The following is a 13,896-nucleotide window of genomic DNA, read 5'->3' as shown; positions in this document are numbered from 1 at the left end:
CTTATTCAAAAAATTCATGGTTTCTTCAAGTTTCTGAATCACCAAGTGAATAGATTCTTCAAGCTTTTTAACTTTCGGGATGTCTTCATCAACTGTAATTCGTGAGTCTTGAGCAGGTTTTGAACACTTAGATTCCAATTCCATCTCCTCAGCCTTTAATATCCCTACTACCTCAGCATACTTCAGTTCATCAGTGTTCATCGTCAATGTTATCGCTGCTTTATGTGCTGCAAACTTAGTAGGCAAACATCGCAAAAACTTCTTCACCAATTTTGCATCTTCATATTTTTTACCTAAAACTTGTGCTTCATTGGCTATGGAGCTGAGCTTCGCACTGAAATCTCCTATCTTCTCATCATCCCTCATTCTTATGTCTTCAAACTGTGATGCAAGCAAGTCCAATCTTATCCTCCTAACATTCGCAGTACCCTCGAAAGCATTTTGTAGTATATCCCAAGCTTCCTTAGCTGATTCACATCCCTGTATAAGCTCAAATTGCTTTCCATCTACAGAACTGAAGATTGTATCCAGTGCTCTTGCATTAAACCTTGAAAGCTTTTTCTCTGTTGCTGTCCACTTTGTTTTCAGTTTAGGTATCTTCAAACCATCTTCTTGCATCACAAACGGTTCTTCCCATCCAGTTTGAACAACTGTCCAGATATCTTCATCAGCCCCACGTAAGTTTGCTCTCATTCTCACTTTCCAATACCCATAATTTACATCATTCAGCAGCAACATATTTTGTGCCAAAATCGCCATATTCTCTTCTCAGGATCTCACCTTGGTTCGAAGAACTCTCTTTCGTTTAGGTGTCCTGCTCTGATACCAATTGAAAGTTCGAGATACAACGAGAACAGACGGCACAAAATAACTCCAAGAACAATTATATCTTTATTAAGAATCACTGAAATAATCTTTTACAAAGACTTGTCAAATCCGAATTGCTCAACGCCACACACGACTTGACACGGATCAATTCTTAATCTACCCTTATGAGGAACCAACTCCTGTTGATCACCTCTACAAATCACTCACTGTCTGAAACCCCAAAGTTGCTGCTATGTTTCTGTGAGAATTACAACGTCAAAAGCTCTAACCCTAATTCTAGGAAAAAGCCACAATATATATTAAATAATATTTTTTCTATTATCTAATATAATATTTCCTATATTTTAGCATCACCAAATCTTCTAATTTGTGATCTAATCACGCTCCTTTAATGCATATTTCGTCAACCAAGTATATAGAACTATTCCATATCATCACATCTTGATGTTTCCTTTTTATTCTTCGAAGCGTGTGTCACACACCATCCTGTGTGTGTAACACAAGGACACGAACCAAAACTCCACCACTGCAACAGCTTGTCAAGCTCCAAGTTTTTGAGCTTACAGATCGTTCTCTCTTTTTTGGCTGCGATGATAATAATTGAGACATGTGAGACTTTAAGATATTCCAAGGGAATAAAGCAATAAAGTTTAATGGTTTTAATTGGATTTATGAATTATATTTAAATATTTTAGTTAATGACTTAATATTTCTTTACTTATAATTTGATTATCATTTATATATGATATTGAAATATTTGTTTTATTTATTTAAAACTTGATGTATTATTTAACTTTTGTTTTTTAATAAATATTTTGACATATTATGTTGTTTTAGCTTAGTATCAATACTATTAAAACAGAAGCAATATTTATAGACGACTTTTTGGACTATAAAAAAAGTCTAGGTTGGTCTTATTATTTCTCTTCATATATTTATATATATAATTTAATTATCTTTCATATTATTTTTATTCATATATCTAATTTAATTGAAATTAAATATACACCATGCCTAAAATTAAGGAACTAACTAACTAATCTATTATTTTTTAAATTAATGAATTTAATTTATATCAATACGAAATTTCAATAAAAATAAATTATTTTATATTTATTAATGTAATAAATAATTATATATTTCTATTAATTCGTACATATACAACTATATATTAATCCAAATGCAAACAAAAAACAATTTCTTCAAAACACTCACTAAATACATAAAATATATAATTCTTATTAAGTTAGATATACATATACATAAATATATATATATATGATAAAAAATATTAATAGTTCGATACTATTAATATTTAAAACAAGATGAAACATGTTACTTGATATTTTTATGAATATATTTTTACGGGTTATTAAAACACAAAAAATATATTTATTAAATATTAACTAATTCAACAAATATATTAACACAATTATATCATAAAACATAACATTAACATAAATTGATGCAAGAGAGTGTGGATCAATGGTTTAATTAGTTGTTAAACATAATTATATATATAATAAAAAATATATAAAGATTAAAATTACTAAATATTTACATTTCTAATGCGAATAATGAAATTAGATTTAAAATAAGTCATAAACAAAAAAATAGAAAAAAATCTAATAACATGTGAATAATAAAAGTAAACTAATTAAATAAATAAAAATTATATTTACAAAAATAAATCATTAAATTATAATAAAATATATACAAATTATTGATGCTCATATATATTTCATTTTTAGTATGCATCCTCTCGAATATTGATCTATTACCCTTACAACAAAATGAAAATTTAATTTGACTATAATAATTTAAGTCAAACCGAATTTCATATTGGATCATCTATCAGTTCAAACGGTAGCCAGATCCCCGGTTTTAGTTGTTTTTACGGGTTTATAGGATTTTTAAATAATGTTCTTTTTAAACTAAACCGAACTACATACGAGACCACACAATTTGTCAATTTAACTGCGGGTCGGGTCGGATTTTAAAATATAAAGTTTCATTTATAAATCTAAATGTATAAGAATAAATATTTATATAAATAAATTTTGAAATGTTTCGAAAATAATCATGCGCTTTGAAAGCACGGATCAAAATCTAGCAGTATAAAATTTCAGTTTACGAGTTATATCCTAAACTGAAAATCTTTAAGTATTATTAATGACTAATGTGAATAAGAAAATTAAATTTTAAATCTAAATAATCTAAATATAAACATAAATATTATAATAGATAATTGATAACAAAATAAACTAATGCCATATCACAACAATTAACTTTATTAATAGTTTCATGATCCACAAGATTGTATAGTCTTATTTCATAAAAAAATAAAAAGTCATACAACTAAAAAGCATATGCGCTATATTTTAAAGTCTTTTTATTTAAGATGTAAACAAAATTTCTTTTTAATATTTATTTTTAAATAATAAAAATTGTAACTAATATTAAATAAATCATTAACAAATATTAATTCTTTCATTATAGAATAAAAAATAATATTCCCGTAATGTGTATATTCATAATTAAATTAATACATAAACTAATAAATATAAAGTAACTTAATTAAAGAATAACACACATTCATGAATTTTACCACATACTTCAACGTATTAAAATAAAATATTTAAGTAAGATATATAAAATAAGAAATAATTACATATTTAAATTTGAGTATTAAAAAATAATTCGATATAGTATGATACGGGTTGAATGAAGTATACTTTATTTATATAATAATAAAATAAATTTTTACCAATATAAAATTTAAAAATATTTTTACTATAATTTACAGTTTTAAATATAAGTAAAATTAATAATGACGGGTTTTATAAATGATTTATCTTATTTTAAACAAATTCTATTTATTAATTTTAGTTTATGTATCTATAAAACATTTTTTAATAAAAATACATGTATGAAATTTCTAATTTTCAGTAAATAAATTTTTGGGAAAAAAAACTAAGCCCATAGATCCGCGTCAGGTAAACGCAAGTATAATTATATTAAGCTATTTTCATAAATAACTGAACGGTTTATATATCTCTTGAACCAAAAAGAAAAAATTATAATCAAACTAAAACCGAAATCCAAAAAGAAAAAAACCTAAAACCAAAACCAAAAACCAAACATTATATTTAAACATATTGATGAATAAAAAGATGGGTTAATAAATTTGTTGACTAAACCAATCTCAAACATTTAACAAATGAAGAAAATCAATACATAGATGATGACAAAAAAAATCTTATCCGCTCTTTGAAAGGGCGGATCAAACTCTAGTATGATTTTATGACAAAAGATATTGTTATTTATATATTTGAGCGTAAAACTTTATTACCAATTCAATAAATTTATGGTGGATATATTATATGAGCCGAGCGGTAATTTATTATGCAATATATTGATTATCTTTGTATAATAATTCATTATTGTTATTGTATATTTATATTGGGACTATATATTTATTTAGGATTATTAACAATATTATTATTTTATCAAATTTTTCTAAATTATACACTTGTCCAACTCATGACCAATGAAATTTATTAGTTTATAGTGTTTATCAATTTATAGAAATTAATTTATAGAGTTTTTATTGTATTTGCATATAAACAAAATATTAAAATATAATATTATAAATTTAATATTGTATTTCACTATTTGCATATAGAAAATATAATTTCTATTGCACGCTCAATACATATACTACGGTGTATACACTCGATGCATTCGCTAATATATAATATTATAAAGTTTACATAAATGAAATTACATAGTTGACGAAAAAAACTATCAGATAGTACCACCGACTTTTCTCTCTCGGCGCAAGATAGTAGACTCCCTCTTTTGGGCTCTTTTTTCCAACTGCTAAAATACACCTTTTGGCTTTTCGGAACTGTAGACTTGAAAAAACATGTTTCTAACCACTAAAGTTATCCTCTTTAGTGGGTTTCCTTGACTTTTTTCAGATCTGAAAAAGTTATTCCTTGTTTGTTCTTTGGAAAATATATTGTGTTCATCAGATTTGGAGAGAGTGTCGGTGAGTTTGTGCTGAAGAAACTGGCAGTTTGAGATCGTGATTAAGTGGTGGTCAGTGATTGTAAGTGAGGATCTGTTAGTGTGGGAAGGGAACGAGAAGACGCGGTGGTAGTAATGGCTTCTCAGTTAAACAAAGCTCTGCAATTCTTATCGATTGAAGAGGAGGAAGAACCATGTGTGCTTCCAGATAGGCCAGAATTTTATGCAACAGAGAGAAATGAGCTTAGCTTGGTTGGGAGGCTTCTCAACCCTAAAGTTCAAAGGATGGCGGATTTGATCTTGGATATACCAAGGAAATGGCAGCTGTATGATAGAGTCAGGGGGGTAGCCTTATCTCAGGAACGATTTCAGTTCATATTCAAATATGAACATGATCTTCTTGCTATCGTCAAGAGAGGGCCGCACACCTTCAAAGACTGGTCTATTGTTCTCGAAAGATGGATGGAGAAACCACCGGAGGATTACCTTCAGTATCTAATGGTGTGGGTTCAGATGAGAAATATCCCAGTGAACCATTATACTAAAGGAACGATTGAGTACTTGGGTGAGTTCGCAGGTCATGTGGAGGAAGTGGCGTTCGATCCAGAGAAAGCTCAAACCAAAGACTATGTGCGTGTTTGGGTTAAGTTTGATGTCTCTAAGCCTTTGAGGAGGGCGAAGAAGCTGACTCTGCCAGGAGGTGAAGTGGTCAACATTCGATATGAATACGAGCGCATCCAGAAGAGATGTTACACATGTCAGCGATTGACTCATGACCAGGAGCGATGTCCCTTCGTTAGGACGCAAAAGGGTGTGGGAGAGAAAAGTGTTGGTTCATCAGCAGAGAGCAAGAATGCAGAGGCGCTAGAGGGCCTTGATGAATCAGACCCTTTGTTTGGGGTGATACCGCAGACTCACTTGGGTATGGACCCTATCTCTGGAAGATCGAAGATTGCTAAGGAGGTACTGCAGGGTATGCGCCAATACTTACTGGCAGCAGAGGGTCCAGAGAAGATGGCGAGAGAAGACAGGGTCATAAACTCTCTACAGGCCTTGGAGAATGATCCGCTGGGACAAAAAACATTTCTTAGATTGGAACCAGCTCCAATGGTTTCAACGGACTTAGATAAAGGCAAAGGAGTGGTTTTTGATTTCAGTGAAAGGATGGACACTACTCAACGGCCTGAAAAACTGATGGTTTCTGCAATCTCAGCGGGGGCAAGGATCTTACAATCGTGGAAGGTTCTTTCGATTCCGACGACAGCTGATGAAAAAAGGACTGGAGTTCCTTCGTTGGTGACTCGAATTTTAAACTCTGGAAAAGTGATTTCTGAATCAAGCTCTCCCCCAGAGGCCGTGGGGTCTACTCAATCAAGCTTTCTTCCTGAGGGTTCAACGGGTTATAGTGTAGGGTTCTTTGAATCTAGCACTTCCTGGACCACTATAAAGAAGCCTAGAATCAGAAGAAGACCAGGAACTTTCAAAAGGAAAAACAATGGGAAAGGTATTGCAAGGAATCAGGCTACGGTTTGGAAGAAGATAGGCGACAGTGTGGTGTCTGAAAACAAAAGGAAAGCTCATGAAGATGTCGAGCCATCTAAAAGCTCTGCAAGGTTTAAGAAACCATTGGTGGTCCCGAATGAGGGACCGTCCAATATCTAAATGACTATGGTGAGTTGGAATTGCCAAGGCTTGGGCCGTGCACAAGATTTGGTGATTCCAAGGCTGGGGGAATTGAGACAGCATCATTTCCCTGATATCTTGTTCTTGATGGAGACGAAAAGTGGTCGAGATGCGCTTGTAGATATGCAAGTTTGGTTAGGCTACGATAGGATTATGACAGTCAATCCTATTGGGTACAGCGGAGGCCTAGCTATTTTCTGGAAGAACTATGTAAATATTTCTTTCAAGTTTGTGGATAAGAACCTGGTGGACTTCTTTGTACAGCGGGGGAAGGACAGGTTTTTTGTTTCTTGTGTGTATGGGTTTCCTGGTAGAGGGGACAGACCAAGACTGTGGGAAAGACTATCGAGAATCGGAGCACACAGGAAAGACCCTTGGTGTATGATGGGGGACTTTAACGAAATTCGAAGTAATGAAAAAAAATCGGGTGGTCCTAGGAGGGGTGAGGAAACCTTTGTACCTTTCAATAACATGTTGGATATTTGCGAAATGGAAGTGTTGCAGAGTTCTGGTAATAGTCTCACGTGGGGTGGTCAAAGGGGCACTCATTGGGTTCAATAAAATCTTGATCGATGCTTTGAAAATAAGAAATGGTTTCAGCTGTTTCCAGCATCGAATCAGGTTTTCTTAGACAAGAGGGGCTCTGATCACAGGCCCGTTCTGGTGAACCTGATATCTGAGCCACAAGTTCACTATGGCAGATTCCGGTTTGATGGAAGGTTTATAAACAAGAGTGGAGTCAAAGAGGAGATAAAGAAAGCATGGCTCACTAACAATCCTCTGTTTATAACTAAGGTATCAGATAAGCTGAAAAGGTGCAGGAAGAATCTAAGTAATTGGAAGAGAAAGGAGAGTTTGAATGCTAGAGATAAAATTCTGCAAATCCAGTGTGCCTTGGAGGAGGAACAATCGTCTAGCAGACCGTCCACTGTCAGAGTCAACTATCTCAAGGATGAGTTGATAAGAGCTTACAGGGAAGAGGAGAAATTCTGGCACCAGAAAAGAAAAAACAAATGGGCTACTAAAGGGGACTTGAACACCAAGTACTACCATGCTTCAGTGAAGGCAAACAGAGCAAGGAATAAGATCATCAAATTGGTAGGACCTGATGGACAGGAACACTTCACTGAACCGGCCAAAGCTGAAGTGGCTATTGACTACTTTCGAACCTTGTTCGAATCCACTAGTAATGGCGACTTCAGTGACATCTTTGAGGGCTTTCAGAGCCGAATTTCGGACACTATGAATGAGATACTGGACAGAGAGGTCAGTAAGGAAGATGTGCGCGAAGCGGTTTTCTCGATAAAGCCGGGAAGTGCTCCGGGGCCGGATGGGATGACAGGGCTGTTTTTTCAGAAATATTGGGATACGGTGGGGGCTCAGGTCACAGAGGAGGTGCAGAATTTCTTTGTAACTGGTTCCTTCCCTTCGGAGTGGAACTACACACACCTATGCCTCATTCCAAAGATCGAAGATCCGGTTCTCATGTCAGACTTAAGGCCGATTAGCTTGTGTTCTGTGCTAAACAAGATTATATCCAAAATCATGGCGGGACGACTCAAGCCTCTGCTACCTGATATTGTATCCACCACACAATCGGCCTTCGTGGAAGAAAGGCTGATCTCAGATAACATATTGATCGCCCATGAGATGATTCATGCTCTGCAGACAAATGACAAGATTTCAAGGGATTTCATGGCGATTAAATCTGATATGTTGAAGGCTTATGACAGGGTGGAATGGGGATACTTACGCTCCTTACTATCGGCTTTGGGCTTCAATAGTGTATGGGTGGAGAGAATCATGTTCTGTGTCTCTACCGGTAACATACTCCACACTCATCAATGACAGACCGTTTGGGTGCATACGGCCGGAACGTGGCTTGAGGCAGGGAGATCCGCTCTCTCCCTTTCTATTTGTATTATGCACCGAAGGTCTCATACATTTGATCAACAAAGCGGTGGGGAGTGGAAAGATCCAGGGTATTCAGTTCTCGGAAGAGGGGCCTATGATCCATCATATGTTGTTTGCGGATGATAGTCTGCTAATTTGTCGTGCAAACGAGAATCAAGCAGCAGAGATCATGAGGATCCTACAGATTTATGAGAGAGCAACAGGTCAACAGGTCAACCTGAACAAATCAGCCATAACTTTTGGATCTAAGGTGGACGATCAGACGAAGGCGAAGATCAGAGAAATCACGGGGATTGAGAATGAGGGAGGAACGGGCTCTTACTTGGGCCTGCCAGAATGCTTTAGTGGATCCAAGACTGAGATGTTGACTTACATCTATGACAAGTTAAAGAATAGACTATCAGGTTGGTTCACTAAGCTTCTATCTCTAGGCGGGAAAGAGATCCTTCTGAAAGCTGTGGCTATGGCTATGCCTGTCTATGCCATGACAAAGAAATCGTGTGAAAATCTGACCAAGGCCATAGCTGATTTCTGGTGAACTCATTGGAACACAAGAGAAAGATGCACTGGCTAAGCTGGACTACTCTATGTCTAGCAAAGGAACTGAGGGGACTCGGATTCAAGGATATCCAAAGCTTTAATCAGGCACTCCTTGCGAAGCAAGCGTGGAGAATTCTCAGTGATCCAGAATCCCTCTTTGCAAGAGTGTTCAAGAGCAGGTACTTCCCTCATACTGATTTCCTCAAAGCACCAAACGGCTCTAGGCCTTCTTATGGTTGGAGAAGCATTCAGTTCAGTAAGGAGTTGCTGATGGGAGGCATGAGAAAACAGCTGGGTAATGGGTTCTCCACATTTGTATGGTCGGAGACTTGGATTGATGGCGAGACCAGAAGAGCTCCTCTCATGAAAAAATATCATTGTGGATATTTCTATGAAAGTCCATGATTTGATTGATTATGAAAATAATTGCTGGAGAATGGATGTTCTGAATGAGTTATTCTATGAGGAGGACATCGACAGAATTCTTGCTATGAAACCTTCTTTTGAGCAGGATGACTTTTGGGTTTGGCTTCATAACAAGAATGGCAGCTACTCAGTGAAATCGGGTTACTGGTTCATAAATAGGAAACTGAGAGAGGAGACGATAAGAGAAGCGGAGATGAGACCATCGCTCAACGAGTTGAAAGCGTCAGCTTGGAAGATCCCTACGGCCCCCAAAATCAAGACATTTATCTGGAGAGCTTTGAGTAATGTGATTCCTTCTGGGGAATTGTTAACTAAAAGAGGAATCAGGATGGATCCTGTGTGCCAAGCTTGTGGCTTTCAAGGAGAGTGAATAAATCATATACTTTTTGATTGCTCCATTGCACGACAAGCTTGGGCTCTGGCGTATGTCCCTTCGCCTCTCTCGGGATTTGATAAGGTCTCTCATTTCTCTAACCTTCACCATGTGATAGAGATGATGGGGAAAAAAGAAATACCAGAAAAGGTGAGAAATGAAATTCCTTGGATCATTTGGTATTTATGGAAGAATAGGAATGGCTTGCTGTTTGAAGGAAAGTTGATATGGGCTGAGGACTTGTCAGCAAAGTTGAAGAGGAAGCGGGGTTGTGGCTTCGAGCACAGATCGTAGAGAAAGAGGAAGTGCATGAGAGGCGTGAGATGGAGGTTTGCTTGTCTAAAACCTGGTCTCCGCCACCGAGAAGTTGGGTCAAATGTAATGTGGGTGTGAAGTGGGATTCAGCCAACAAGAGGTGTGGAGGATCATGGCTGCTAAGAGACACCAGGGGGAAGGTATCAATGCATAGAAGGCGAGCTTTTTCTGACATCAAAAGCCATGATGAGGCAAAGTTTCAGGTATTACTGTGGGCTATTGAAAGTATGGGCGATCACCATCAGAATAGAGTAATATTTGCCATCGATGATGCCTTGATGTCTAAACATTGTTCTGCGACCGAAAGCTTGGCCCAACTTCAGATGGCATTATGCGAGGTTGACTGAAAAATTAAGAAAGGTGAAATGGTGGAGACTGGTTTCGGAAACCAAGGAAACAAACAGAGGGGCTTTCCTGATAGCCCAAAGTGTGATCAACGGTGGTTATTGGCAATCATATGTAGCTGCTGGGCCGCCTAGGTGGCTTAAGGACACGCTTGAGAATGAGGAAAGAGATCCCTCTGTCTAGTTTGGCCTTTTAGACTTGAAGATTGGAATTTTTTGGCTCTATATCGGTTGTATTTTTTGGGGTTACTATGGGATCATTGGGTCTCGTTGTAATGGGATATAGAGCGGGTCTTGTAGGCGGATATTAGGAGTTTACAGGTGGTAGTTGTTGCCTGTTCTTGCTGTTTGTATCAAACGTTTATAAGTGCATTAATCTAACAGATGACAAAAAAATGAAATTACATAAAACGCTTACACACTTATAGTATACACCCTGGTGTAGTTGTACATATAACAGATGTACACTCTAATATATGTACACATTGGAATAAAAGTTTGTTTGTTATTTAGAAAATTACATAAACTACTGTTTTATGTACAATTATTTTAAAATTAAAAAACATATTTTTTTATCATTGTTTTTTTCCGAGTGTACACCTCAGTTATAATCCGATGCACATCTTGGTGTACACCCCATGGACATCCAGGTGTACACTAGAGCGCATCCGGTGTATGCATATCGGTTGTACACCAATAAGCACCAGTGTACACCGATGAGCATCATAAATACACTGATGTTTATCATGTGTACACCGATACGCACCCAAGTTTACATCCAATTTATACTACGGTCTCCTCAATATTTAAATAGAGTATGTCTTCGTTTCAAAATAGATTTTTAAAGTAGAGAGACAAAAGATGATTATGTGAAGCAACATGAGCTTGTTGTTTATTTAAATAACATAAACCAAAATAACCAATATTATATATTTAGGTACATTGTATATTTTATTTAACAGCTTAAGATTTTTGTAAGAATTTTTCTATTTCAATTGAGAGAAAATTTAGATTCCTAAGTAAAACTCTATAAATTAAATAATTTTGGGACTGATTATTTACAAAATTTTAAAATAAATATATTATTTAAGCTTTAGAATTTTAATTGAGATAATCAAACAAAATTAAAGTTTCAGTGTACACTGGATTATACGCTACGGTGTTTGAATACTCTAGTGTACGCTTCGATGACACACTCGTATGTACACCTCGGGTGTACACTTCCAGTGTAAACTTCCTGGTGTAAACTTCTCGGTGTACACTCTCTCGTTTATTAGTTGGTGAGTCTTGGTTCTTTGTTTTGTCCAATTGAAACAAATTATAAAAACACCTAGTCACAATATCGATTTCACAAAACAAAACCCGCTGCACACTACGGTGTACACTCTGGTGTACACTTCCTGGTGTACAATCCTAGTGTACACTTCTCTGTGTATAATTATTGGTGTACACTTCTTAGTGTAACTGCTCTCGTAATAAACTAAATATATACAAATTTATCGGAAAATAAAGAAAAACTTAAAACTAATCCTCTTTTAACCTGACCACCTGAGTCACACCTCGCGTAATTTCGAACATCGCCAGAACCCACCAAATCTAAAAATTATAAGTTGTTGATTCTCTGTTTCTTTCTTTTCCATTTGGAAAAAAATTATCACAAAACCTAGTTACAAATTATACGGTCTACATCCTACACCACACTATGGTGTACAACTGGCAGAACAATATGGTGTACACCCTAGTGTAAACCATAGCGTACACTCTAGTGTAAAATTAACTTTGGTTTTGCTTTATTTATTTCAGTTAAATATAAATATATTTCACCCAAACTTAACATAAACAATAAGCCCTACTTAAGTAATTACATTTAATTTTTCTCGTAGAACTTTGATATCAGTAAAATAGAGAAAATTAACTAATTTTCTTGATACGTTTAAAATGGTTCTTGGTCCAGATTTGGTTTAGTTTTAAATAAAAAAACAAAAAAACCAATATTATATATTTAGGTCATTGTATATTTTATTTAACAGCTCAAGATTTTTGTAAGAATTTTTCTGTTGCAATTGAAAGAAAAATTATATTCCTTTTGAAAAAAAAAATTATATTCCTAAGTAAATATCTATAAATTAAATAAATTTTGGGACTGATTATTTACAAATTTTACAAACACATATATTGTTTAAGCTTTAGAATTTGAACTGATATAAACCAAACTAAATTTAAGTTACAATGTACACTGGAGTATACGTTACGGTGTACACGCATTGATGTACACCTCTGGTGTACACTTCCTGGTGTACATTTCTTGGTCTACACTTCTCGGTGAGAATTGGTTTCTTTGTTTTACCTAATTTGAAATAAGTTATAACAAAACCTAGTCACTATATCGATCTCATGAAACAAAACCCGCTGCACACTACAATATACATTCTGGTGTACACTTCCTGGTGAACACTTCTTGGTGTACCCTAAGAACATAATTTAATTTTCTATAAAACCCTAAAAACATGGTTTAACTTTATTTATTTATGAGATTTTTTTAAGATGTGTGATTCGAAAATGAAATCAAAAACTTCCAACATGTTTTAAACGAATTATTTTAGAATCGTTTTGGAAACAAAATTTTATAGATTTCCATAAAGTTTTCATTCTAGTTCCAAAGTAGGGTGCGAACATTCTATGAAGATTCCATTAAACCTAGGTGTACACTCCAGTGTACACAAGGAACTGTACACTCTGATGTACGCAAGTGTGTACACCCCGGTAAACATTTGGGTGTACGCAAGTATGTACACCCTAGTGTACGTTTAAAGAATGTTATATGTCTATGTTTTTCATGGGCATTTACCACGTTATATATTAAAAACTATGTGACATGGATTTATAGTATTTGATTCAGGGTTAAATGTATATTTGAAGCATATTATTCACTTTGTATGTTATGAACATTTTTTAATTTATTTGTCGAGTTCCAATTTAAATTTTTGTCAAAATTTAGAAAACAAAATTGGATTATTTTAGAATAATTTTAGAAGCAAAATTTTATAAACTTCCATAAGGTTATGATTCCAGTTCCAGAGTAGGGTGCATACATTATATGAAGCTTCCATTCTACCTAGGTGTACACTTCGGTGTACGCAAGTGTGTACACTCCGGTGTTCGCAAGTGTGGGGTTTAGGGTATAGAATTATTATATACAATATAAGATATATAAGTAATATGTATAAAGTGATTATTCATTTATATTAATAGAAAATACCAACAATATACTATGTAAATTAATAATATTAAAATATAAAATGTAACTTAAAGAAACACTTTAGATTTCTTTAAACAATAACAATAAATCATTCTTTTATGTAAATTTATAAAATGTATATATAATAAAACTGTAAAAATAATGTTTACGATAATCATTCTTCAATAATATATCAGCATCAA

General features: G+C 34.7%; 1 protein-coding gene across 1 annotated transcript; it reads left to right on the top strand.

Annotated features, from left to right (window-relative positions):
* The first annotated feature begins 4,995 nt into the window (after positions 1 to 4,995).
* On the top strand, positions 4,996 to 6,522 carry LOC108835952 (uncharacterized). The gene has a single exon (XM_018609169.1). The coding sequence runs from the start codon at positions 4,996 to 4,998 to the stop codon at positions 6,520 to 6,522; it is 1,527 nt and encodes a 508-aa protein (XP_018464671.1).
* Positions 6,523 to 13,896: the final 7,374 nt, after the last annotated feature.

This window comes from Raphanus sativus, chromosome 6 (genome assembly GCF_000801105.2).
Source record: "Raphanus sativus cultivar WK10039 chromosome 6, ASM80110v3, whole genome shotgun sequence".
Lineage (NCBI taxonomy): Eukaryota > Viridiplantae > Streptophyta > Magnoliopsida > Brassicales > Brassicaceae > Raphanus > Raphanus sativus.
This window is presented reverse-complemented; position numbering and strand designations above follow the sequence as displayed.